This window comes from Osmerus mordax, chromosome 15 (genome assembly GCF_038355195.1).
Source record: "Osmerus mordax isolate fOsmMor3 chromosome 15, fOsmMor3.pri, whole genome shotgun sequence".
Lineage (NCBI taxonomy): Eukaryota > Metazoa > Chordata > Actinopteri > Osmeriformes > Osmeridae > Osmerus > Osmerus mordax.
The window spans coordinates 1,064,988-1,091,688 of NC_090064.1; the positions used below are offsets into that span (position 1 = coordinate 1,064,988).

At 42.7% G+C, this 26,701-nt stretch overlaps 1 protein-coding gene across 2 annotated transcripts; it reads left to right on the top strand.

The window, feature by feature from the left end:
• Positions 1 to 506: 506 nt before the first annotated feature.
• Positions 507 to 26,665, top strand: LOC136957529 (guanine nucleotide-binding protein G(olf) subunit alpha-like). 2 transcript variants are annotated; one of them, XR_010878313.1, is made up of 13 exons: positions 507 to 949; positions 1,244 to 1,316; positions 2,009 to 2,063; positions 2,289 to 2,408; positions 14,173 to 14,270; positions 22,459 to 22,513; positions 22,662 to 22,735; positions 23,317 to 23,375; positions 23,481 to 23,601; positions 23,728 to 23,858; positions 24,099 to 24,166; positions 24,285 to 24,973; positions 25,025 to 26,665. XR_010878313.1 is itself a non-coding variant. In XM_067251527.1 (12 exons), exons 1-12 carry the CDS (start codon positions 811 to 813, stop codon positions 24,429 to 24,431), a joined length of 1,140 nt encoding a protein of 379 aa, XP_067107628.1. In that variant the 5' UTR covers positions 507 to 810; the 3' UTR covers positions 24,432 to 26,665. The 2 variants fall into 2 exon arrangements, 1 of the variants encoding a protein (XP_067107628.1); XM_067251527.1 differs by having other exon boundaries at positions 24,285 to 26,665.
• Positions 26,666 to 26,701: the final 36 nt, after the last annotated feature.

Sequence of the window (26,701 nt, forward strand, 5' to 3'; positions counted from 1 at the left end):
GTAAATCAACTCAGAGTTCGGGGTTAGGTTCACAGTTTGTTGAACTCGCTTTCTGGAATACCCCCCAGATGCCTGGAATTGGAGTAATTAAACGCTAGCATTCACTTTATAAAGCTTGTTTACATCTCCTGTTGTTAAACGCCTAACCTAAGCTATCAGGGTGGGCTAGTCTGTCTGATAATAAGAAAAGGGAACTATCAATTTTTGAGCCTTGAAAAGACAAAGAATTTTGAACAACGATATATATATATATATTAGGCTCATGATAATAATATTAATAATACCATCATTATTATTAATCTTATTTTATTATTATAGTTATTATTATTCTCATTATAGTTCATCTTCTTCTTCTTGTTATTATTATATCAAAGTCTAACAATCAGTGTTTGAAGCTGCAGTATACTGGCGCGTGTTGTGAGGTGTGACTTCCTGGAGTCACGGAGAGCGGCAGTGCTGAGTTAAAGCGACAGGAACCCAAACCGCTCAGACTGGAACACAGAGAGAGGGAGGAAGGAGCGCAAGAGAGGAGCAGTTGGCTGGCCTCCAGATTCAGCCTCGCTCCGCTCTTTGCCTATTTATAATATGAATATATGCTTTTATTTGTATTTAAGATGTTCATTTTAGTGTAAGTGGGTTGAGCACGCAGGACTGCGGGGGTTAAAGAGAAATTGTAACAGGAAGATTTTTTCTAAGCGACAGAAGTGTCGCACGGATTTTTCGCCCTATTTGTTCTCCATTGAAAGGCTACTAAGGGTTTGTATTAACCGTTATTTAATACTTTGTTTCTACGTGAAGAGGACAGCGGAAATGGGTTGTTTGGGCAACAGCAAGACTGAAGATCAACGTATCGACGAAAAGGCACAAAGGGAAGCGAATAAAAAGATAGAGAAACAATTGCAAAAAGAGAGACAAGCCTATAAAGCTACACATCGACTGCTTTTATTGGGTAAGATCCGAACAGTGGATTCTGATGTAGCGGATATGTGTGCGCTATCATGTTGCCTGTGTTTGCTGCTTCGGCCCCAGCCCACATATGTTGACAGGTCTTACTGCCGACTCAGTTAGACAGATTGTACCGTTATCGCGGATTTTCATGTGGCTATAGATCCGGGAAGCAGGAATCCCGATGTATAGTTTATCCAAGCTACATGCTTGTTACTTACACTGTATGTGTGTAGGCCTGTTGGGCTTTAGGTAAAGACATGGTTCCTAATAGCCTACTGTTTGTGATTTTTCTTAGGGGCCGGAGAGTCCGGGAAAAGCACGGTTGTCAAACAGATGAGGATTCTGCACGTCAACGGATTTAATTCAGAGTAAGTCGTACTCTCTCTACACCTCATGTACGAAACTATGAAGATCGGTCCCGCTTGATATTAAATCAAATGTTGTTGTCATTTTGTTGGTTCACCCAGAAGAATTGCCGCCGTCCCCCCGAGCAGCGCTGTTGTATATTAGCACTGCAGTGAAGCTACACTGGCCTATAGGCATGGCGACATACACGTCTGATTTCGAAAGGCTACTACATACACATATAGTGATGTTTGTCTAGTTTGTGGATTGTGTATGCTAAGACACTATGTATATGGCTTATCTAAGCTGTATGTGTAACGATGTTTGATTGTTTAACCTTAAAACGCTTTCATGTTGTCAGTTTTGGCATGTAAAATATAATGGATAACAATAAGTTTAATAGCAAGGTATCTATGGTGTCATGCTGAGTAATGCTATTCTCAATGATTGAAATTAAAAGAATTCACTGCTAGGTCACAGATAACCCTGATGCAATCTATAGGTAAAAAAAATAGACCTCAAAGTTCTTTTGTTTTAGGAGCAATCTGTGCTGAATTTCTGTTTTTTGATTTGACTAGACCTCTGCTGAGATTATATTTACAGGGATACCCCTAATCCTGATCTGAGATGATAACCCTGAGGATAACCCATAGGCATATCTCTGAGATATATCATCTACTGCAGAATCTAACTCACTGTTGTTTGTTTGTCCCAGAGAGAAGAAGCAAAAAATCTTGGACATTCGGAAGAACGTGAAGGATGCAATTGTGGTGAGTACGGACTCTGATTAATAATACAATTGGTGTGTTTGCAGTGTTTTTTTTTCTGTGTGTTGAGGTGTGTGTGATATCATAATATACCTGTCAACAGAAGTGTACTGTATCAATCCTATAGGTTAAGCCAAAACTCTTCAGCAACAGACTTAACTTTCTTTCTTTCTTTTTTTATTTCCTTGACTCTACCTCACTCTCCCTCTTGTGTTTATTTGTTGACAGACCATAGTTTCTGCCATGAGCACATTAATACCACCAGTCCCTCTGGGTAACCCTGCCAACCAGTTCAGAATCGACTATATCAAGAGCATAGCTCCCCTCTCGGACTTCGACTATACAGAGGTAAGGACCCAGCCTGACCTGTCACAGTGGCAGTTAAGTGGTGTGGTGATATCACAACAGAAGCTAGTATTGTGGGGGATGGAGAGGAGAGGGTGAATGAGAGGAGAGGGGGATGGAGAAGAGAGGATCATGGGGAGGGTGAAGGAGAGGGTGGAGGAAAGAAGGGGTTGGTGTAGAGGAGGGTAAAGGTGTGGAGAGGGAGAAGGAGAGGGTGACGTAGAGGAGGGGGTTGGAGACGGTGAAGGAGAAGAGAGGAGGATTTCGAGGGTGAAGGGGAGGAGAGGATGATTTTGAGGGTGGAGAGGGTGATGGAGAGGATGATGGAGAGGGTGAAGGGGAGGAGAAGATGATTTTGAGGGTGGAGAGGGTGATGGAGAGGAGAGGATGACAGAGAGGATGATGGAGAGGATGATGGAGAGGGTGAAGGGGAGGAGAGGATGATTTAGAGGGTGAAGGGGAGGACAGGATGATTTAGAGGATGGAGAGGGGGTTGGAGAGGAGAGGGTGAAGGAGAGGAGAGGATGGTGGAGAGGGTGATGGAGAGGGTGATGGAGAGGAGTGGATGATTTTGAGGGTGGAGGAGAGGATGATGGAGACGGTGTTGGAGAGGGTGAAGGGGAGGAGAGGATGATTTAGAGGGTGAAGGGGAGGAGAGGATGATTTAGAGGGTGGAGAGGGTGAAAGAGGAGAGGGGGTTGGAGAGGAGAGGGGGTTGGAGAGGGTGAAGGAGAGGAGAGGATGATTTCAGGGGTGGAGTGGGTGATGGAGAGGAGTGGGTGAAGGAGAGGAGAGGGTGAAGGAGAGGGTGGAGAGGGTGATGGAGAGGAGTGGATGATTTTGAGGGTGGAGAGGGTGGAGGAGAGGATGATGGAGACGGTGTTGGAGAGGGTGAAGGGGAGGAGAGGATGATTTAGAGGGTGAAGGGGAAGAGAGGATGATTTAGAGAGTGGAGAGGGTGAAAGAGAGGAGAGGGGGTTGGAGAGGAGAGGGGGTTGGAGAGGGTGAAGGAGAGGAGAGGATGATTTCAGGGGTGGAGTGGGTGATGGAGAGGAGTGGATGATTTTGAGGGTGGAGAGGGTGAAGGAGAGGAGAGGGTGAAGGAGAGGGTGGAGGAGAGGAGATGTTGAAAGAGAGGAGAGGGGGTTGGAGAGGGTGAAGGAGAGGAGAGGATGATGGAGAGGGTGAAGAAAGGGAAAAGGGTGAAGGATAGGAAAGGATGGAGAGGATGAAGGAGAGGAGAAGTGTGAAGGATAGGATAGGATGATGGATAGTGAAGGAGAGGGTGAAGCAGAGGAGGGGGCGATGGAGAGGATAATTGAGGGTGATGGAGAAGAGAGGGTGAATGTAATGAGAGGATGATGAAGAGGAGAGGATGATGGAGAGGTTGAAGAAAAGGATGAGGGGAGAGGGTGAATGACAGGATAGGGTGATGGAGAGGATGATTGAGAGGAGAGGGTGAACGTGAGGAGAGGGTCTGTCAAAAGCTCTGTCAAAAGCTCTGTCAGGTCAGTCCACTACACTGTTTTCATTCACACTGTCACAAGTATTTCAGAGTCCTGGGCCTCATTCTAGTCCACACAAACAAACACACACACAAATGCATATACACACATTCACATAAACACACACACACAGTGGTGTAATGATAAAGGCTAAAATTGTATTCATGTGTTTATTATAAAACAAAACTACTATCACTGACAAACAGGCATGCAGACAGGCTGGCAGGCAGGCATGCATTTAGGCAGACAGACTGGCAGTTAGACAGGCAGTTAGACAGGCCCTGTGGTCTACTCTCATTTGGGAGCTGTGTGTCAGGAAGTGGGTTTTGAAGTGTGACAAGAAGTAACGAGACACAGTACCATGCCTCACTGCTGCTGTGACCAGAACTTTGTCTCCCCTGACGCCTGTGTGTGTTTTTTTGTGTGTATGTGTGTGTTTAGGTCAGAACTTTCAGTGCTATAAATATCCTCCAGGTTTAGTTGATGACTCATGTATCATTATTTAAAAAGATAAAAGGAAAGATATAAAAAATATATTGTATGATTTTTACATATTAAATGTCTGTCTCCTCACTGATCTCTCCTCACTGATTTCTCAAGTTGTGGTTGTGCTCAAGCCTTCGGCGAGAGCACAACCTTTGTTCTCTCACATATATATTATTATTATTTTTATTATTTTTATTTATTTTTGCCCCCCTAAAACTCAGTCAATATTTGGCCTACATAGACAACGTAGGTGTCAAAAGTTTCGTCTTGGTAGCGATTGAGTTGCTTCTATTGGAATTTACGTTCCGTTGCATGGTTTAAGCTTAAGTTAAGTTTTTGTGGCGAAAAGTGAAGCTAACGGTGGCTAATTTGCTAGCCACAGTCACTGACGTTACTAACGTCACTGCGTCACTAACGTCACGAAAACACGCGTGACTACCTTTGCCAGAACATTCGTTTAGCATCTGTTAACTTGGGGGATAGCTAGGCTAACTATAGCTTTACTGCAAGGAAGCTGCAGAAACGCCACAAGAAAAGAGGCCAGGGTGATAACTATTTACTCATTTTACTTTGTGATATGACACACAATTGTGATGTGTAATGTACAATATAAGCTGATATTATTAAGGAAGTACATCTACTTTCGGAAACAGTAGTCTACTATTTCACTGAAGTATTAGCATCATGACATTAGCCTGTGTTGCCCGGGCAACACATACTACAGTGGTCTATGATGTAGCGTTATCTGTTTTCAATCGTTAAAATAAACATTCCTCACATATACATTTTCGTTGTAGGATTTATTCTGACATTAGAAAACGATTTGTTGGTGAAATTACCATTACCTGTGGTTTCAAACCAGTGTAGCTCACTGCAACGCTGTAGCTTACGCGAGACACACTACTGTACAAAAACATCTACACTAAACAGCTGTTTAGGAAGTCAAACGGCGACAGAACATGTTCGGTACTCCCCTTACTTAAATCAAAAGTCTATCTAACTACTAACCTGAACTTCATAGCCACAGCCTAAACGTTGTCAATCTGTTCATGAAAATAATTAATTTCAGCTTAAACCGTACAACGGAACGTTAAATCCAATTCAACCAACGCAATCGCTACCAAGACGAACACAGCAGTAGTCTAGTACTGTACCGTAGTAGTACAATTTACCGGGGCAGCTTCTCCACACAGGGCTATATCGCATTTTGCGTTGTTACTGACAATGATCGCTACCGCTGAGCTTTTTATGAATGAGCGATTTTCCACTAAATAAATGTCAAGCTTATTTACGTTTTGGGGGGCATATTTTCAGTTAGCAGATGGTACTGTTTGAATCGCGATTCCATCTTCTACTGCCGGGTAATGTCGTAGAATAATCTTCAAAGGGGGTTCTTTATTAATGAATGAATGCAATGAGTAGGCTAAATGCCTGAAAATATCATGAGAAGGGAAAAACTTAAAATGACGTTTAAGTCATAGAGATTAGGTCAATTTTTACACCGGTCTGCCCAATTTATTCGTTTTGTTTCAACGATGAGGCTGCCTCTTGCAGGGGAAATGAGAAGACATCTATTTCATTCTACACTTCACTCGTATTTTCATTTGTAAATGAGCAGCAAAAAAAAAATGCTTTTAAATCTATGTCATCTTTATAAATAATAAGTATGCATTTTTATATAAAATATACAGAAATATCAGTTGCAAAAATGTCATTCAAAAACGGACCCCTGTGCAACCGACGCAAGCAAGCACACCCTACAATTTCCCCAGAAATTGTACCCTCTCTAGTTTACATAGAGATTCAATGATAGCAAGAAGATGGCCTTTCATCTTTCTACCATAAGAGTAGTTGGTAGCTGTTGTGCTGCGTGTACAACACTGTAAACAGTAGGAACAGGTCTTTCTCTTGAATGATCCGAGTTGCTGACCCAACTGGTGGGGCAGACTGCAAACCAACTTAGACACACCATGGTCGTCATTAGACAATCCCTTGGGGCTTCAAGTTGGCACTGTTTAACCCCCAAGGCACCAAGCTTGCGATGTTTAACCTAGTCCTAATGAGCATTTCTTCCTATTAATAAAGACTCAGGTAAAGCAGGGCTGGTAGTCATGGAAACATAGGAGTTTGTTTACCTGTTGTTGTGTCACCAGGTATCCCCTGGACCCCAACATTCTCCCAGCTGGCTCTCTACTAGGAGCTCAGTGACTGTAGCACACACAGCCCCTACACATAACATCTACATAAACAGCATCTACACACAGCCCCTACATACATCATCTACACACAGCCCCTATGCACACAGCCCCTACACACAGCATTTACAGACATAATCTACACACACAGGCCCTACACACAGCCCCTGCACACACAACCTCTACACACATCATGTACACACAGGATCTACACGCAAAGTATCTACACCCACATCATCGACACGCACAGCTCCTACACACAGCCCCAATACACACATCCCCTATGCACACAACCTCTACACACAGCCCCTACACATAACATCTACATAAACAGCATCTACACACAGCCCCTACACATTACATCTACATAAACAGCATCTACACACAGCCCCTACACATAACATCTACATAAACAGCATCTACACACAGCCCCTACACACATCATATACACACGGCCCCTACATACATCATCTACACACACAGCCCCTACACACAGCATCTACATACATCATCTACACACATAGGCCCTACACACATCATCTACACACAGCCCCTACACACAAAACCTCTATACACACAGCATCTACACACAGCCCCTGCACACACAACCTCTACACACACAGCATCTACACACCGCCCCTACACACATAATCTACACACAGCCCCTGCACACACAACCTCTACACACATCATCTACACACCAAGTATCTACACACACATCATTAACACACACAGCTCCTACACACAGCCTCAATACACACATCCCCTATGCACACAATCTCTACACACAGCCACTACACATATCATCTAAACACTCAGCATCTACACACACAGCCCCTAAACACACAACCTCTACACACAGCCTTTATACACAGTCCATACACATACATCCGCCTTACACTCTAGTGTTGCTCTCTGACTCTGTAATGTTGCTCTACCTCTCTGTAGTGTCATTGTCTCTCTCTGTAGTGTTGTTCTGTCTCTCTGTAGTGTTGTTCTGTCTATCTCCGTAGTGCTCTAGCTTTCTATATTGTTACTCTGTCTCTCTATGGTGTTCTATCTATCTCTGTGCTGTTACTATATCTTTATCGTGTTGCTTTGTCTCTGTGGTGTTGCTCTGTCTCTTTGTAACATTGTTCTCTCTCTGTTTTGGAGCTTTCATATTGATCATGTACAGTATCAAAGGATGGTTATTATATAGTAGATGTTATATTGTTGATGTAATGCAGTATATTTTGAAGATTACATAGTATATTGTGACATATTGTGGTGATTAGGCATGATATTGTGATTATGAGGTGTGTTGTTTGACCTCACTAGGGGCCTCATTACCGGATCCACAGGCACTCTCTAAAGACACTGAAGGAGAAAACAAGTACCTCTAAGAACTCCCTCATCGTCTCTTGCTCACTCAGGAGGAGGGGAGGATGGAAGGACGAGAGGACAGGAAGAAAGGGGAGGGGGGGTTGGAAGAGATGACAGAAAGAAGGGCGAATGGATGGATGGATGATTGGGAAAATTGATAGACTGGTGGGGGGACAGGAGGAAGGGAGCAGGGAAGGATGGGAGGAAGGAAGGATGGTAGGAGGGGAGAATGGGAGGAAAGGTTCCTGCTACAGAGACCATGAAACACTTTTGTCATTTATTTATATTAACCAGGAAGTAAATTCATTGGACCAATACTAGGAATGTATGAATACATTGTACATTTACGCATTTAGCAGACGCTTTTATCCAAAGTGACTTCCAAGAGAGAGCTTTACAAAAGAGCATAGGTCACTGATTCATAACAACGAGATAGCCCCAAACATTGCGAGCAGCCAAAACATAAAGCATACATAGTGAAAAACCAAATTTACATTTACATTTAGCAGACGCTCTTATCCAGAGCGACTTATAGTAAGTACAGGGACATTCCCCTGAGGCAAGTAGGGTGAAGTGCCTTGCCCAAGGACACAACGTCAGTTGGCATGACCGGGAATCGAACTGGCAACCTTCGGATTACTAGCCTGATTCCCTCACCACTCAGCCACCTGACTCAAATAAGTGCCAAAGGGAAGAACCAAAAGAGCATGCAGTTAAACAAGTTACAATTAAACAACATGAAACTCAAAAAATGCAAGAGTGTACCTGTAGAAAAACAATCAACAGTCAAATATTTCACAGCGAGTACAAGAATTTAAAAACCGTTACAACTAACCAACAAGAGCAACAAGTCTCTCAATAAGAGTCATTGTGATCCTGGAGGAAACTAACATCAGGTCCAGCCAAGCATTCCTAAGTGCCGTTGTACTCCCGGAACAAGTGCGTCTTGAGCCTTTTCTTGAAGGTGGGGAGACAGTCAGTGTCCCTGATGGAGGTGGGGAGTTGATTCCACTATTGGGGGGCCAGACAGGAGAAGAGCTTGTGTTGGGAGGGGGCGCTCTTGAGCGATGGGACCACCAGAAGGTTGTCAGAAGAAGACCGTAGGTGGCGGGGGGGGGGGGGGGTGTAAGGCTGGAGGAGAGACTTGATGTAGTCGGGTGCAGTCCCGTTCACCGCTCGGAAGGTCAGTACCAGAGTCTTAAATCTGATACGGGCCGTGATGGGAAGCTAGTGGAGGGAGATGAGGAGCAGGGTAACATGGGAGCGTCTGGGTAGATTGAAGACCAGACGGGCCGCTGCGTTCTGAATCCTCTGGAGAGGGCGGGTTGCGCATTCTGGGAGACCGGCGAGCAGCGAGTTGCAGTAGTCCAACTTTGAGAGGACAAGTGCTTGGACTAGCAGCTGGGTGGAATGCTCAGACAGGTATCTCCTGATCTTCCGGATGTTGTAGAGGGTGAATCTACACGACTGGGAGACCTCAGCAATGTGGGCTGTGAGGGAGAGCTCGTCATGCATGGTCACCCCGAGGTTCCGGGCAGAGGATGAAGGGGTCACCGTCACCGATCCCAGGGTGATTGAGAGATCGTGGGAGATGGAGGGGTTTGGCCGGGATGATGAGGAGTTCTGTTTTGGTGAGGTTCAGCTGCAGGTGGTGCTTGGTCATCCAGGTGGAGATGTCTGTGAGGCAGGCCTCGATCCTTGCTGAGATCCCCGGATCAGTCGGGGGGAACGACAGGTACAGGTTATCCAAATAACAAAGAAGTGTACAACACTCACGTTACAGCATGTGTATTCACACACATACTTGATGCTATCTACCTTTCCATTAGCGACAGTAACTCAGCTGTTAGCTGCAGAGCTAATGTTACAGCCACATTCTAAGGGTAGCAAGCTAGGTAACCATATACAGTAAAGCTACAAAATGATATAGCGTTAGTTAACTTACATTTACATTTAGTCATTTAGCAGACGCTCTTATCCAGAGCGACTTACATTAAGTCACATTTACATTCCCCCCGAGGCAAGTAGGGTGAAGTGCCTTGCCCAAGGACACAACGTTGTGTTAGACCTTCTGATTACTAGCCCGATTCCCTAACCGCTCAGCCATCTGACCCCCATGATATGCATACTTGTCCGAGGTTAGTAGCTGGACGAAGGAGAGTTAGTACTGATCCAGAATTAAATTTCAGCAAGGCCAGTTTTGTATTAGCTCAAGTTGAGGAAACAGTCGTGGCTGAAGTGTTTGGCGCAGACATACAAAACAAATGCGCCTACAACAGAAGTTGTGTAGGCGCATTTCCAGAGAAAATAAAATTAAGATACTGGGTCTTCAGAGGCTTGGATGAAGGAATTGTAAAAAGATTTTTGTTTTCCTTTGTACATCCAAACTGAGCAAATGTAATGCTTCATTCGTTTGCAAGCCATGATGTCTCTCGAGGATAAAAACACTTGCACGGTCGTAGCTCAGTTTCTTATGGGCGGGCCAGATTCTCTGGGCGGGCAAAGCAGAGAGAGGGGAGGTAACCTTCCTCCTTGTGACGTAACAAAGAGATTTTCAAACAGAGCAATTGAGCTTTCATTTTCTGAAAGGCGGAGAAGAACACCCAGGGCTTGGTCTACACCGATCGAAAATTCTAGCCACTGGGGGACCAAAGGCAGGCTATGGGAACTCATATTAATGTTAAATAACCTCCTAAAGTGAAGTTTTCATGTCATGTCACCTTTAATTAAGCCAAAGATAAGGACGAAGCGACGTGTAATATATGTTCGAAGATAATTTATTGTAAGGAACACTTTTGCAATGAATAAGCACCAACGTTGTGCATAAGGTAAAATGCAGTACATTCGACTGTCTTCGAGAAGCAACGGTGCCAACTCCAGCTGCCGTTGCAGGACAATCCTCCTCCACCCAAGGAATGCATGGTGAGCACAGTCAGCGCACCCCAACTTCAAAGCAAGTATCGTTGACAATAATAAGCCTAAAAAATAAGAGCCAGGGCTCTACAGTGCAACTATTTCACTCGCATATGCCCCTAAAATTTGATGCGTGCGTGAACCTGAAAAAGATTTCACGAACACAATCAGTGTGTGAGTAAAGACTAGTCTCCCCCGCCCCGCTGCTGATCATTCAAAACATAATCACCGGGAGCATGGCTCTGTGGGCTGCTTAAGCATCTTGTTAAACAATAACAGGGATGAGATAAGGAAGGGTTGGGTTTGGTTAGTTGGTCATTTAGCTATATCAGGTGCCTTTTGTTGAAACGTGTTAAACTTTTCATAACGTCTTGAACAATGACGGCTTGCCAATGTCACTTTTTGTCAACCAACCAATCACAGTCATTTATACTAGTTACTCATCCAGGTTGTGGATAGTACATCTGTAGTAGACAATTGTAGATTTAGCCAGAGCCAGGATCCATTGTCCCAATATGTGCTCCTTTTATCCAGCCTCCTCCTGACAGCAACACGTTCCCCTTGTTCTATTTTACATCTGTTTTACTTAAGTTATTGTTATAAATGTTGTTCAGTAATCTTGTTTACATAAAGTGTGGCGTGGGTTGTGTGGGTGCTGCTATATGTTTAACATTTGCCAAATTCATAATTCATTTAGATGGTGGCTAGCTCAAGCTCACCCCAGAAAAGTATCAATAGTGTTATCGATAAAGACTCGGATCGTTAAGCAGTTTCGAAAATGGTATCGATATCGATAAAAATTAACGATCCCCATCCCTAGGTGGATGTGTAATATGTGGGGAAAGAAGCAAACCTGTCCCACCACCTCGCCCGGTTGAGCGGGGTGAGGGAGAGAACGAGTGGTTGACGGAGAGAGCAGCTGGAGATGTAGTGTTCTCTGGGCGGATCCATGTCTCTGTCAGTGCAAGGGCGTGAAGAGAAGCATGGGATGCAAACGCCGGGATGAAGTCTGCCTTGTTCACAGCAAACTGGCAGTTCCAGAGCCCTATAGAAAGAGAGAGGGCAGGTGGAGAAGATCTGGATAGGTAGCTAAGATTAGAAGTGGACCGTATATACTTTGTGACATATCTACGTCTACGAGTGTTGTAATGAACGGGAATGCTGAAGAAACACATGCTAGCTATGAATATGTTCTAGGTAGAATAGAATACAGATAGGGTGATACTTATCAGAAGAGGTGATCCGGCCTCGTCGGCCATCCTCGGTGGACTCCCGCAGGTAGACTCCCTGTCTTTGTTCGACCGAGTCTTTGTGCACCGAGGCTGCCAGCCGAGGCTGCCACTGCGGTGCTAGCCACCGTAAATATGCTAAAGGCGCAGCTGACAATGGCCATAATTATGTAAACCAAGCCAGGGTCTCACTTGGTGGGTGGTACCCTGAAACTCGACCTCTAGCTAGCTACCTATTGACCAATTTAGCTGCTATACCCTTACCCTCTGTCCTTGAGACAAAGTTTTAGCTAAACACAAATTAATGAAACAAACTCTGGTTACTACAGTCAAGATGGCAGTCACAAAGTACACTCAGTAAGACACTATTCGCTCTGTAAGACGGTTACATCGTAAGAAAATATGTCATGATTAATATCGATATGATGAAAAATGAATTGCGATACCCTTTTTAAACAGCAGAGGGTGCTTTCTACACACGTGAAATGTCGACTCGGGGGGAGGGGAGGGGGGGGATTTGCTTAGTACGCAGCAAAATTTTGGTTGGCCCCACCAAAACTCACTCCAAGGTTTTTTGAAAAGTTGGCAGCCCTGAAATACAGCTAGCTAGATAGCAAGTTCAGTTTGTTTTACAATAGACGAAAGGGTGGTGATGGCTAAGATGGCACTAGCTAGCTACTAGGGATGACACAATATTGAATATAATATTCAACAGTTTGATACGACATCCACGGTTCAATTCTGGCTTGTGATTTGCGTTTTTTTTAGGCTATGCATTTAAAAAAATTCAAACAATGTTGCCAAAATAATCTCACCAGAATATTTCCAAAGTATCAGAAAGTCGACAGATTTGTCGCTAGATGATATTTTGTCACTAGGGAAGAACAGAAGTCACTAAATCAAGCGACAATGCCGCAATATTCTCAACACTGGAGTCTACGTGCTGGGATTTTTTTGCTTTGCTAAAATAAAGAATATTGCAATAAAAAAAACATATTTTGTCTCCTTAACCTTTCACTGGTCCTGTCGCCTAAGCATAGAATAACAAAAAACACTGAGGTGCCAAAACATCAGAACCGAATAGAACCAAAAACTTAGGTTAAAAAACAGAGGTATGTATTGAACCGTGTGCTAACAATTTTGTTAAATCCCTACTAGCTACAAAGTTTTTTTTCTTTGCATTTGTCTTGTCAATGCCCTACATGGCGGCAGACTCGGTTCCATAACTAAACGGATGGGCGGGCATTTGGTTTCCACAAGGAGACATTCAGTTACATACCGAATTAATCAAAATAACAGCAGGCTTAACGTTCCATATTCTGCAGGGGAAAAGCCAAAGAGCCAATGCCAGTAATACAATTAAATATAGAACATAACACAACCAGCCCAACAGAATACAAAACACTAAAAGCTATACAGGTAACCAAGTGCAACTTTGCATAAAAAAAAGATGGCTCATAACGCAACATGGTAGCCTACAACTCAGCACAACCTATATATCCTGTATCCTGAGACTACAACAAGCAGTTGCATTCAGCGCAACATTTCCATGACCTTTAGGCTTAGAAATGTATATGGGCTATAGCTAATTATATAATAAGTCTGGCACTTACTTAAAACATGGTACCGTCAATTCTGAATTCCAAAAACCTGTTCACATTGTTATTATTCTGGGGTATTATGTGTAGAAGTTTGAGGGGAAAAAATGAATTTAAGAAATGTTGGATATTTGGCTGTAACACAACAACATGTAGCAAACGTGAAGCGCTGTGAATACTTAAACGATGCACTGTAGTTTGTGCATTCTTTTGCATGTTTTTTTCTCTACCTCAAAATCGTATCATGAACCCAGTATCGTGAATTGTATCATATTGTGACTTGACAGTATCATTACACCAATTAACAATATTCTAGAATTGTTTTTATTACTGGAACAATTAGTTCATATGTATTTACTTTTAAGAACAGGGCTTTGTCAAAAGGAACAGTCTATGAATCCCTGTCACAGTGAGTGTGTCCCTCTCCTCGTCAGTCTCCCTGCTCAACAGTCTTTCTTTATGCGTCTCTGGACCAGGAGTTCTTTCAACATGCCAAGCAGTTGTGGGAGGACGAGGGGGTGAAGGCTTGCTTCGAACGCTCCAATGAATACCAGCTCATTGATTGTGCACAGTTGTGAGTATACATCATCTTATCTTAGTCCCTCTCTATATCCCTTCTCTCACCTAACTCAATGTCTGCTCTGTCTGTTTTTTCAAACCTTGTCTCTCTGTCTGCCTACTTCTCTGTCTGTCTACCTGCCTCTGTATGCATGCCTTTATGTTTGTCTACCTGCCTCTGTCTGACTGCCTGCTCTTTGGCTGCCTGCCTGTCTCTGTCTGCTTGTCTGCCTTTCTGTATGCCTCTCTGTCTTCCTTTGCTTTTCTGATGTCTGTATCTCACGGGTCCCATTACAGTTCTGCAGGCATTGACCAACAATCATCAGGTTGTGTGTATAGTGCAGAACACAACTTATCCCTTACACACACACACTCACCCGTCTCATGCACTCTCACCATAACAGCTTTGTTATTTCTCAGGTGACATTCATATCCTGTTTTCACCATGCAGCCAGCTTCTAACCCAAACCTAACCCAACCCTAACCAGAGCCTAACCCCAAAATAACCCAACACTAACGTGATCCTAACCCAAACTTAACCCAACACTAACCCAGCACTAACCTGACCCTAACCCAACTTTAACTCAAGTCTAACCCAAACCTAACCCAACATGAACCTCATCCCAACCCAGCACTAACCCAACTCTCACAATCATCTTTCCCAGTTGAGTTTCTATGTGTTGTGTTACAGAACCTCAGGGTACAAGCTAATTGGTCCATTAGGCTTTAGATAACCATCCAGAGAGGTTTGTTAGAATCCTCACAGGTACTCTTACTGGTAGTAAACAGTGTATGTGTGTGTGGCCGTGAGGCTTGGACAGTCTGTCCTGCTCTTATCTGTGGAGAGTGGTAGCAGTGTTGTGTCACATCATTGAGTCACATGACGTGTGGCATCATCTCAGTTCTTTCTCCCTCAGGAAGTTACTTATTATACATGGATCACACAGACTAGGGAGTGTGTTCTCTGTGTGTGTGTGTGTGTGTGTGCATTTACGTGTGTGTGTGTGTAAGTATGTGCATCTATGTGTGTGTAAGTGTGTGCTCAATGCCATGACGCACAATAGTGTCACTGTAACCATGTCAAAGTGTAGATTGGCTATCTGGTTTCCAATGACAATATCTCTGCCCTCTGTGTACAGATACATAGGGGTCTCCCTTAAGGAAACAAGTCTAGCAGTGGCTACCACAATGCTGTATGCTACCACAGTGCTGCATGCTAACAGTGCTTCCTGCTAATACAGTGCTTAATGTTACCACAGTGCTGTGCACAATGATGTATGCTAACACAGTATTGTATGCTACCGTAGTGCTTTAGGCTAACACAGTGCTTTATGCTAAAACAGTGCTTTATGCTAAAACAGTGCTTTATGCTAAAACAGTGCTTTATGCTAAAACAGTGGTGTTTACAGGAAGGACAGATTATCTAGTACTGATGATTGCTAACCCTCATTCCTGTGACATAAATAATCATTGTAATGGCTGTTTAGCTCCTACAATAATAATGTATTTGTTTAGTAGCTGCTTTTATCCCACATGATGTATACCATTATTGATTTGTACTTTTGATCTACAGTGTTACGAATGTGTATGCATGTTTATGTATATGTGTCTGTGTATGTCACCTGGCGTGTGTGTACAGTATGCCTATCTGTCGGGTGTGTGTATGTTCTGAAACTGAAGACACTAGTGTGCTGAGGCAGCAGCTCTTGTCTGGCTCTGACGGGAACTATCTTATGTAAGCACTAAACAGGAAGAGAGGGACACTAACTATGGGTTAGGGTAACTATGCTAGTGCTGCACTCTGTCTCCCTCAGCTGGAGACACTACCTGCTACACTGCACTATACACTCTGCACTATACACTCTACACTATTACAATATACACTCACTATTACAATATACACTACACTATTAAAATATACACTCTACACTATTACAATATACACTACACTATTACAATATACTATCTACACTATTACAATATACACTTTACACTATTACAATATACTATCTACACTCTACACGCCATTCCCAACCTTTTCCACTTTGCGGCCCACTTGCATTAACTCAAATACTTTTGCAGGCCCCCAACACATCCATTCACTTAATTTGCACTCCTCACACATTTGAGCGTATTTGAGCGATCAAAGAAGACAAAGTGTCCATCAGCAACACAGTAAGCACACATTGTCAAGAGAGGTAACCTGTGTAACTACAACCATTCCTATAGTTCCATATAACATAACATTAAATAGCAAACTGCTACATTGAAGTGGGCTTTTGCAAAACTCAAGTTAATGCGGGAATGTCAGTTGGGCTACCGTCAACATGCCAAGCATAACTATTGGCACTTCGGTCATGATGAATTAAAGGCTACATGTAATTTTGATTAAATGTAAAAAAAATCAAATTTCAATCCCCAATGGGAAAATTAAGGTGTCTTCGCAGCCAGGTACATTAAGCATAGTCACAATACAGTACAACACATTAAAATAATAACAAATTATAATCATTTACCAACAGTGTATATATATATTTATTTATTTTAATTCATTGGTTTGGCAGCCCACAGGTTGGGGGTCACTGCTCTACACAATACACCATACAGTGCATCCGGAAAGTATTTACAGCGCTTGACTGTTACAGCTGTATTCCAAAATTGATCAAATACATTTGTTTCCTCAAAATTCTACATACAATACCACAACTATATATATCCACTGAACCCAACGATGCAACGGCCATCAATTCCATTACCAACTGCCTGTTGGCAATAAACAAATGGATGAATGATAACTTTCTTAAATTAAATGAAGACAAAACCGAAGTCCTACTATGTGGCCCCAAATCCAAAAGAGAGATGCTTATTAAGAATCTTGGAGGCTTAACCCCCTGTCTTAAACCAGAGGTGACGAGTCTCGGTGTAATCCTGGACTCAGATTTGAATTTCAACTCTCACATTAATAAAGTGACCAAAACAGCTTTCTTTCACCTGAGGAATATAGCAAAGGTACGACCATTCATAAACCAAAATGATGCAGAGAAGTTAATTCATGCTTTTATATCCAGCCGGCTGGACTACTGTAACGCACTTTTCACTAGTCTTCGCAAGAAAACCACTGAAAGACTACAGCTCATTCAAAATTCTGCAGCTAGATTATTAACCAAAACTAAAAGGAGAGAACACATTAGTCCTGTCCTAGCTACTTTACACTGGCTCCCTGTTACCTTCAGAATTGATTTTAAGGTCCTTTTCCTCACATACAAAGCTCTACACGGACAAGGACCTAGCTACATTGCTAACTCCTTTATAAACTACACACCAGCTAGAACACTGCGATCATCAAATGCAGGCCTATTAGAGGTCACCAGAAGCAGTCATAAGAAGATTGGTGATTCGGCCTTTGTCAATTACGCCCCAAAACTATGGAACAAATTACCCATAAATATTAGGGAAGCAAACACTCTAGACATTTTTAAAAGACAGCTTAAAACCTACCTTTTTACCGAAGCATTTAAGTAATTTTATTAATAATTATTCACAGCCTTTGCCATGACTGTAGACCTCCTAGACAGGATTGTTTGGAGGCACAGATCTGGGGAACGGTACAGAAAAATGTCTGCCGCATTGAAGGTCCCAATGAGCACGTGGCCTCCATTATCCGTAATAGGCCGAAAGGTGAACCCTGTTATCGTTTCAACCCGCTCCACTGTCTGGCATCTACACAATCTTTAGCTCATAAAAAAGAACGAGTCCTGCTAAGCTACCAAAAACAAGTTTGTCGCTGAAATTCCAGTCGATTGTCGATGCGTCTATGTTTTATGCAGAACTAGTTTCTTCAGAGCGTAATAGGATTTTGGTGGCACGGTTCGACACGTGATCCTTCTACACCAATAAGGTAGCTGCTTTTTGTCAACATGGATGGATATGGTTGTCAAATAGAGGATGGGACCTTGCACATTAGTGTTTCCTATGTTTATTTTGCTGTGGCGGCCCGCCACGACTACATTTCTGCCGCCATGGTATCAGAAATAGGGCTGTACAAATTCTGTGGACATTTATGTGATTGTTAGAGTGCATGTCGGAGAATAGCATGGATACGTGCACACCGCAGTTGTGTGCGTCTTTGAGAAGTCGTATAGCTAACTTGTCAGTAAATTTAAGCCTGTTATTGTATTAGTCTATATTCTTGCAAATTTAAATTAAGTTAACTGGTGATCTGTATTATTCCCCTGCTAGCTAAATTGCACATGTCTGTTGATAGCGATTGCTGCCTTTGCTTACGTTTGTATTTTCGGTGCATTACTATGCAGAAGTAGTTTTAATTAATAAATAGTGGGTTTATTGTTATTATTTGCTACAGAATGCTTAGCCTATCAAGCACAAATGAAGCAGACAGTGTACATGCTTTCGAGTACCTTAATCGATAGGCTACTGACCAACGTCAATTATTAATACGTCAATTAATAATTGGCAGCATTTATGCCATTTAGAACATACTTTATGAGTGGAAGGTCTCTAAGTAGCCTAACCTTATTGCTTTAGGGGAAATAGTATGAAAATATGTGCAATATTACATTAGTTATTAAACTAGGCTATTACATTAACCTGGGGGGGGGGAGAGACAGACTTATGTTGTTGTTGTAACGTTCTTCCACAAATGAAAACATTGATCAACCATAAAAACAATCGTAATGAAAAATATGAAATATGATATGTAAAACTGTACAAAACAGAATAAGGAATAACAGATTAAGGACACTCAGTTATCTCCCAGTTCCTCAGTTTCTTTTGTGTTGGCACAATTACAACAACGTCATAAGTCTGTGCAACACAGTCCTGCAGAAAAACATGAACATCTGCCTGTCTCACATGCACTTTTGCAGCCGCAGTGTATCACATGCAAAACACTGTCAGGGGAAGAATTTCTGTTACGTGCAAGGTCCCATCCACTATTTGCCAAACATATCCATCCATGTTGACAAAAAGCAGCTACCTTATTGGTGTAGAACGATCACGTGTCGAACCGTGCCGCCAAAATCCTATTACGCTCTGAAGAAACTAGTTCTGCATAAAACATAGACGCAACGATAATCGACTGGAATTTCAGCGACAAACTTTTTTTTGGTAGCTTAGCACGAATCGTTTATGAGCTAAAGATTGTGTAGATGCCAGACTGTGGAGCGGGAATCATTTTCTAAAAGACTTTTCGTGGTTCACCTTGCAGCCTATAAATGGAAGAAGTTTGCAGCCTATAAATGGAAGAAGTTTGGAACCACCAGGACTCTTCCTCGAGTTCCTGGCGCTGAAAAAACTGAGCGATCGGGGGTGAAGGGCCTAAGTCAGGGGGTGACCAAAAACCTGATGGTCACTCTGACAGAGCTCCAGCGTTGCTCTGTGAAGAGAGGAGAACCTTCCAGAAGGACAACCATCTCTGCAGCACTCCACCAATCAGGCCTGTATGATAGAGTGGCCAGACGGAAGCCAATCCTCAGTATAAGGCACACGACAGTCCGTCTGGAGTTTGCCAAAAGGCACCTGAAGGACTCTCAGACCACGAGAAACAAAATTTTCTGGTCTGATGAAACAAAGATTGAACTCTTTAGCCTGAATGCCAAGCGTCATGTCTGGAGGGAACCAGGCACCGCTCAACACCTGGCCAATACTATTCCTACAGCATCACCTTGGATGCTCCCCATCCAACCGGATGGAGCTTGAGAGGTCCTGCAAAGAAGATGGGAGAAACTGCCCAAAAATAGGTGTGCCAAGCTTGTAGCATCATACTCAAAAAGACTTGAGGCTGTAATGGCTGCCAAAGGTGCTTCAACAAAGTATTATTCAAAGGCTGTGAATACTGTCCTTTTTATTTAATTTTTTTTATCTATTAAAAATATAAAACAAACAATTTTCACTTTGACATTAGGGGGTATTGTGTGTAGAATCTCAAGGAAAACATTTTATTTAATCAATTTTGGAATAAGGCTGAAACATAACAAAATGTGGAAAACATTAAGAGCTGTGAATACTTTACAGATGCACTGTACACTATGCCACTATAAATCTGCACTATACCCTACCTGCTACGTGCAATATACACTGTACCTGCATTATTCACTCTACTTGCACTATACACTATACCTTTACTATACACTACCTGCACTATATACTATATACTCTAGTTGTACTATACTTTACCTGCACTATATACTATACTCTCTACATACTCTGCCTGCACTATATAGTATACACTCTACCTGTATTATACACTATACACTCTAACTGTACTATATAGGCTACTGTACACTCTACCTGTACTACCGTATTTTTCGGAAATTTTAAATTGTTCTTGTGGTGGTGCGGTTTATATTTTGAAGCGGCTTATAGCACGTTTTTATAACAAAACAACAGTAGAAACACTTTTTTTGTGAATGCTATTTAACCCGTTAAGGAGTATAGATGATTTCGAACATTCCAACTGAATATTTTCCGATGGACAAAAACTATGCCACAAATGCTTTACTATGGCTTCAAAGGGTATTAATGAGAAGGCTAACAAGTAACACTAGCATGGTAGTAGCATTGCTACGAGTATTATGCTAGCTAACGTAGACCAGAAAGTTAACTAAAGCTAGCTAGCTACCGTTTGGGAAAAATAACTTACGCTTTGGGGACCGTTGGAAATATTTAGAACTCACTAAAGGTAAATATTAATTCATTCCCAGGCAATAGAAAACATACATTACGCACTTACTTACTTTTGTTTTCGAAGTGTGTTAAACAACGGCATGATGTAAGATCGCCTATACTCGTGTGTTGCTTGGTATCATCGTTCCATATCAAGTGCGGCATATATTCCAGTGCAATTTATACTCAGATTTACAAACACAAAGCTCCCATTCTGGTGGGATGCGGTTTATAGAAAATGACGCATATTTTCCGAAAAATACGGTATATACTATATACTCTACCTGCACTATATACCTCTACCTTCACTATATACTGTACACTTTACCTGCACTATACACTATACACTCTACCTGTACGATATACTGTACACTCTACATGTACTATATACTCTTCCTGCACTGCACTGTTCTTCAGTCTTCAACCCCTCAGTCTCAGTTAAAGATCCTGTAAAGTAAATTCCATGTTTTGCTTTTAAGTATATAATATCCGTGTGAAATGAGTTCCTGAAAGCATGTGCAAAGCGCTAAAACTTTGTCGCACTGAAATGTCGAGTTAGACCGAAGAACAGTTTCTCTTCCGTTTTCAGATCAGGTTTTAATGGGCGGAGCCAAAAAACTACCTATCTACGTCCTTTCGACCTATCTACGTCAGATAACTGAATGGCTCCTCCTGCTGTACTGTTAATGTAGCTTACATCAGCTAGCTAGATAGCTTCAGGATGTGTCCCAGCACCCGCAACTGCATCTTCCCTGATGCAAGAACTCCAGCTGCGCTGCAACGCCATTTAAGTTCCCTATTGATAATGAAAGGAAAAATAGGTGGATAGATTTTGTGAAGAGCCACGCTCATGGAAAGCTTCGGATAAACTCCAACAGCCGCCTCTGCACTGACCATTTCACGGCGGACAATTTTAACATGGACCAGAGACAGAAGGGGTTCACCAACACACGGCTTCTCTTGCAGTGCGGAACCGTACCGAGCATTGCCCCCCCGGCCGTTCATCCTCCGGTCGCACCTGGACCATCCACCGTCGCCAGCAGTTCATCACTCAGTTCTGTGTGCTTGTTATAATTATACTAGATAACTTTTCCAGAGGTATCTCTGCTATGAGTTAGTGCAAACCGCTAACTTGATATTAGGCTACTCGGTGTAGAATGATGGTATTTTGGTGAAATGGTAGCTAATGTGCTAGAAGTAGTTGAAGAGCTCACTGTCTGCTGTCTCTGGTGGCAATTTTTACTCCTATGTTACAGCTCAGGGGAACATTTCATTTATATGCATCTGTATGTTTCACTCATTGAACAAATAAATTGTAATTCTATACTGTTTTGTTCGGCTTGACGTAGCGTCCATTATCTGGGTCGTAGGTAGCTTACGTGAGAGAGGTGGCGCCTTTTTATTCGAATTTTGATGGGTATTTAATAACACATTATTCTGTGGTGTGGTGAACTTGAAACTCGTTTTTAATTCCACTTTACAGGATCTTTAATTCCTGTTTTTTGTGATTTGTTTTTCAGCTTTTTGGAGAGAATTGACTCTGTGGGACACAACGACTACACACCTACAGATCAGGTATGACATCACCTTATACAGAACACACACCAGTTGTAGCCAAGCACAGCCATGCTGGCTTCTTTGTGAGAAACTGAAGCCATAAATAGAACGGTATATTTGTTTAGATGTAACTTGACATTTAACCTCTGACCTGCTGTAACCTTAGGACCTTCTGCGGTGTCGAGTCCTAACCTCAGGGATCTTTGAGACCAGATTCCAGGTGGACAAAGTCAACTTCCAGTAAGTCCAGGGAGTCAGGTGGCTGAGCAGTTAGGGAATCGGGCTAGGAATCTGAAGGTTGCCAGTTTGATTCCCGGCCGTGCAAAATGACGTTGTGTCCTTGGGCAAGGCACATCACCCTACTTGCCTCAGGGGAACTTTCCTGTACTTACTGTAGGTCGCTCTGGATAAGAGCGTCTGCTAAATGTAAATGTTCATCTCCGCAGGGGAGCTTATATGTTCCTTGCACTGTGGATACAAAAAAATACTGTTTCTTGACTACAATTATACGCTTCTGATCCTTGATCTTGTGCTGTACTTTCTCTATGCACAATTTGTACATCACTTTGGAAACAAGCATCTGTTAAATGTATCAAATTTAAATGTCCCCTCTCCACCCCCACCATTATTACAGTAACAGTACTCCCCCTGGTGCTCAGACAGGGTAAAGATAAATCTCAGGTTTAACTTGAGTGAGAGACTGATGTGTTATAATACTAACCAAGCTGTCTCTCCTTCTCTCTGTCTATTTGTCTTTCACTTATCTATCTCTCTGTCTCCTGTTTACCTGTCTGTCTGTCTCCTGTGTGTCTTTCTCCCAGCATGTTTGATGTGGGCGGTCAGAGGGACGAGAGAAGGAAATGGATCCAATGCTTTAATGGTGAGATCTGAGATGGTATGATGATAAAGTTGATGATGAGGATGGTGAAACCAATATAGGGATTATAAAGCAGCCCCATGTGTGTGTGTTTGTGCGTGCTCTTAGATGTGACAGCCATTATCTTTGTGGCTGCGAGCAGCAGTTATAACATGGTGATCAGGGAAGACAACAGCACCAACCGCCTTAGAGAGTCTCTGGACCTTTTTAAGAGCATCTGGAACAACAGGTCAGTCTCCAAACAGTACACATCTATACAAACAGTACACATCTATACATCCACTCAATGTCTAGGCTGTATGCTTATCTTCAACATCTTCTCCTTCCTTTTCTCCAACCTCATCTTCTCCTCCAGATTTCTTCGGACCATCTCAATAATCCTGTTCCTCAACAAGCAGGACATGCTGGCCGACAAGATTCTGGCTGGCAAGTCTAAACTAGAGGACTATTTTCCTGAGTACACCAGCTACACTCTACCAGCAGATGGTAAGTTACATTAGCACACCAGCTACCAGGGCTGCGACCTGTTACTTTTGATAGCTGCATTCTTTGCCACTTTGATGAGGACTTAGAGGGCGGTATATGTCCACATTCAGTCAGTCGGACAAACTGCAGTAGTGAGTTACCTCTCGTCTGTTGGTGAGGAGTTGTCACATGCCGCACACTGGTCATGAGTGGATTTCATGGTCCTGTGTCTTGGTTATAGTTTTGATCCCTTGTCCCTAGCTGTTCCTGATGCAGGAGAGGACCCCAAAGTGACCCGAGCCAAGTTCTTTATCAGAGATGAGTTCCTGGTATGACCTTCCTGCAACCTACATTCAGCTACAGTCACTAAATCACTTTACACAGGACAATCTTTTGATTCTAAACTGAGTGTATCTGCCTGCCTTTGTGTGTGTTTCTCTCCTACAGAGGATTAGCACAGCCAGTGGTGATGGGAAGCATTACTGTTACCCCCACTTCACCTGCGCTGTGGACACAGAAAACATCCGCCGGGTCTTCAATGATTGTCGGGACATTATCCAGAGAATGCACCTCCGCCAATATGAACTTTTGTGATCGGTGCAGCCTGATTGGAGCCCAGCCAGTCCCTGCACTCCAACCCGTACCCACAGCCCCTAGAAGAAGCAGACTACTACTAAGAGAGACCATGCTGACATTGTTGATGTTGATTTATTTATGGCTGTGATGTTTCCCCAGTGCCTCTCTGTTCTTCTACTTCATCTGCTCTCTCCTTCCTCTTCCTTCTCCTGTTGCTTGCTGCTGTTCCTCTGGTGGCTCAGCACCAGCACGCTCAGTTGGTGTGTGTGAGTTGTGATTGTGTGTGTGTGTGTGTGTGTGTGTGTGTGTGTGTGTGTGTGTGTGTGTGTGTGTGTGAGAGTTGTGATTGCGTGTGTGTGCTGTGATTGAGTGTGTGAGGCATGATTGTGGGTGTGTGTGCTGTGAGTTTGATGTGTCTGTGACAGTTCTCTGGATCAGCATGTGTTGGTTCAAGGGGATTCCAGCACTACAATGCTTGAATGTCTCTCTCTCACTCCTCTCAACTATCCTGTTTCTTCTCCTCTTTCCCCCTTTGTGTGCGTGTGTGAGAGAGAGAGAGTGTGTGTGTGAGAGAGAGAGAGGTTAGGCAAGCTGTAATACACTTGATGTAGCTCCTTAATTTTTTTGGTTTGGGTGGTGGGTGATGGTTAAGTGACTAGTTGGGGTTAGTGGGTAGTACAGTTAGGGCTATTGACTGGTAGGACTAAATAGAAAAGTTAACTTGGGTAGGACAACATACAGATCTTTTGGGGAAGATAGTGACAGGTTGGTTTGAAGTAGTTAGTAATGTGTTGGTTAAGAGACGTTAGTAACAAATTGGTTGTGTTGTTCTAGCTCTAGAACTTCCAGAATTGTTCAGGCTGCCTGGGTGTTGATGTTAGAAACTGTTGAGGGAGTGGGCGTTGGATGATGGATGGACCCAGAGGATGATGGGAAGGTGTCATGAGCAGCTACGGTTTTACAGCACGCTGGGAAATTAAGTCCTAGCCACAGAACCTCTCTGCCAGTTTATATTGTGATCAGATCTGATGCTCTGGGCTGTAGATTTATATACAAATACACACACACACATATATATATATATACACACAGTGTATATATATAAATAATATATTTTTGTTTTTGTTTATCTTGCAAACTGATCAAGGTTGATTATCCTGTACAAACTACAAATTGTAATGTAATCTTTTTGTAATTTGTTTTCTATTTAGTTTTCCTTTTTTTGGGGGGGGAGAAAAAAATTATTGTAGATTATCTTTGTGCCTTGATAATGGCTGTACCTGTACATTGGGCTGGAGTGTATGTGTGTGACTGACTGACTTGCTTAGTTGCTGAATGAAAAACTGTCAGACATGTTGACTGGCTGGCTGACAGGTGTGCTGTCCAGATGTCTGCTGAATGAAGCAGAGCAGGCTTGAAGGCGTGGCTCTCTGGAGGCGTGTCTCTTTATAAAGGGATGTGGCTCTCTTTAGGAGCATGGCTCTCAGGTTCTCAACATCATGGATCTGTATAATATGCAAACAAACAAGTTATGTTTAGAGAGCTACTAGCCTCCTTCATCTGTCTGAAGGCTAGTTAATCCATCGTTTTCTGAGGGCAGGGTTAACTATGTCTAGTAAACCCACCATTTTGGATTAATCAAAAATGTTATTCCTGACACTCAGCTTTAAACCTTAACGTGTCCAGTTGTCAGCCAGCGATGTTTTACAAGCGTAGGAGTATCTTTTTAGACTTAAGGTGTTTTTGAGATGTATACTTGTGTGTATGTGTGCTTCAAAGCATGCATGTAATGTTAACATATACACACGTACTCACGCATTGTATATGTACATTGTACATATGCATTTTATATTAATATACATGTACATATTCATTTATAAAAATCTACATATATTCTATAAATCTATATGTACAATTATACATAGTGATGTGTGTGCCTATGCGTATACATATTAATGAATGTTTAAGTGTGTGTGTTTGCAGACACATGCAGGCAGATTAGAGTGTTTGTTTCAGTGTGTGAGAGTGTGTGCGTGTGTGTGTGTTTGCAGACACTTAGACATGGCTCTACAGAGGGAGCAGGACCCCTGTGCACTACTGCATTGTGGGATTGTGAGCACTGTTAGGTAGCCTGTTCTCAACTGCAGCTTTTCATGTGACAAACAGGAGAGATCAACTTTTGTGTCAGGCCTTTAAGGAATACAAAAAACTATTTTTATTTTAATAAAGAGGCACACCAGAAAAAAATCTGTGTTCATACTCAATTTGGGGGGAGACATCTTTTTTTT

Coding starts and splice junctions, on each gene's coding strand:
- LOC136957529 (XM_067251527.1), top strand. CDS start 811: ATGGGTTGTTTGGGCAACAGCAAGACTGAAGATCAACGTATCGACGAA. Junction 23,859..24,098: donor CTACACTCTACCAGCAGATG/GTAAGTTACATT, acceptor CCTTGTCCCTAG/CTGTTCCTGATGCAGGAGAG. Junction 24,167..24,284: donor TTATCAGAGATGAGTTCCTG/GTATGACCTTCC, acceptor TCTCTCCTACAG/AGGATTAGCACAGCCAGTGG.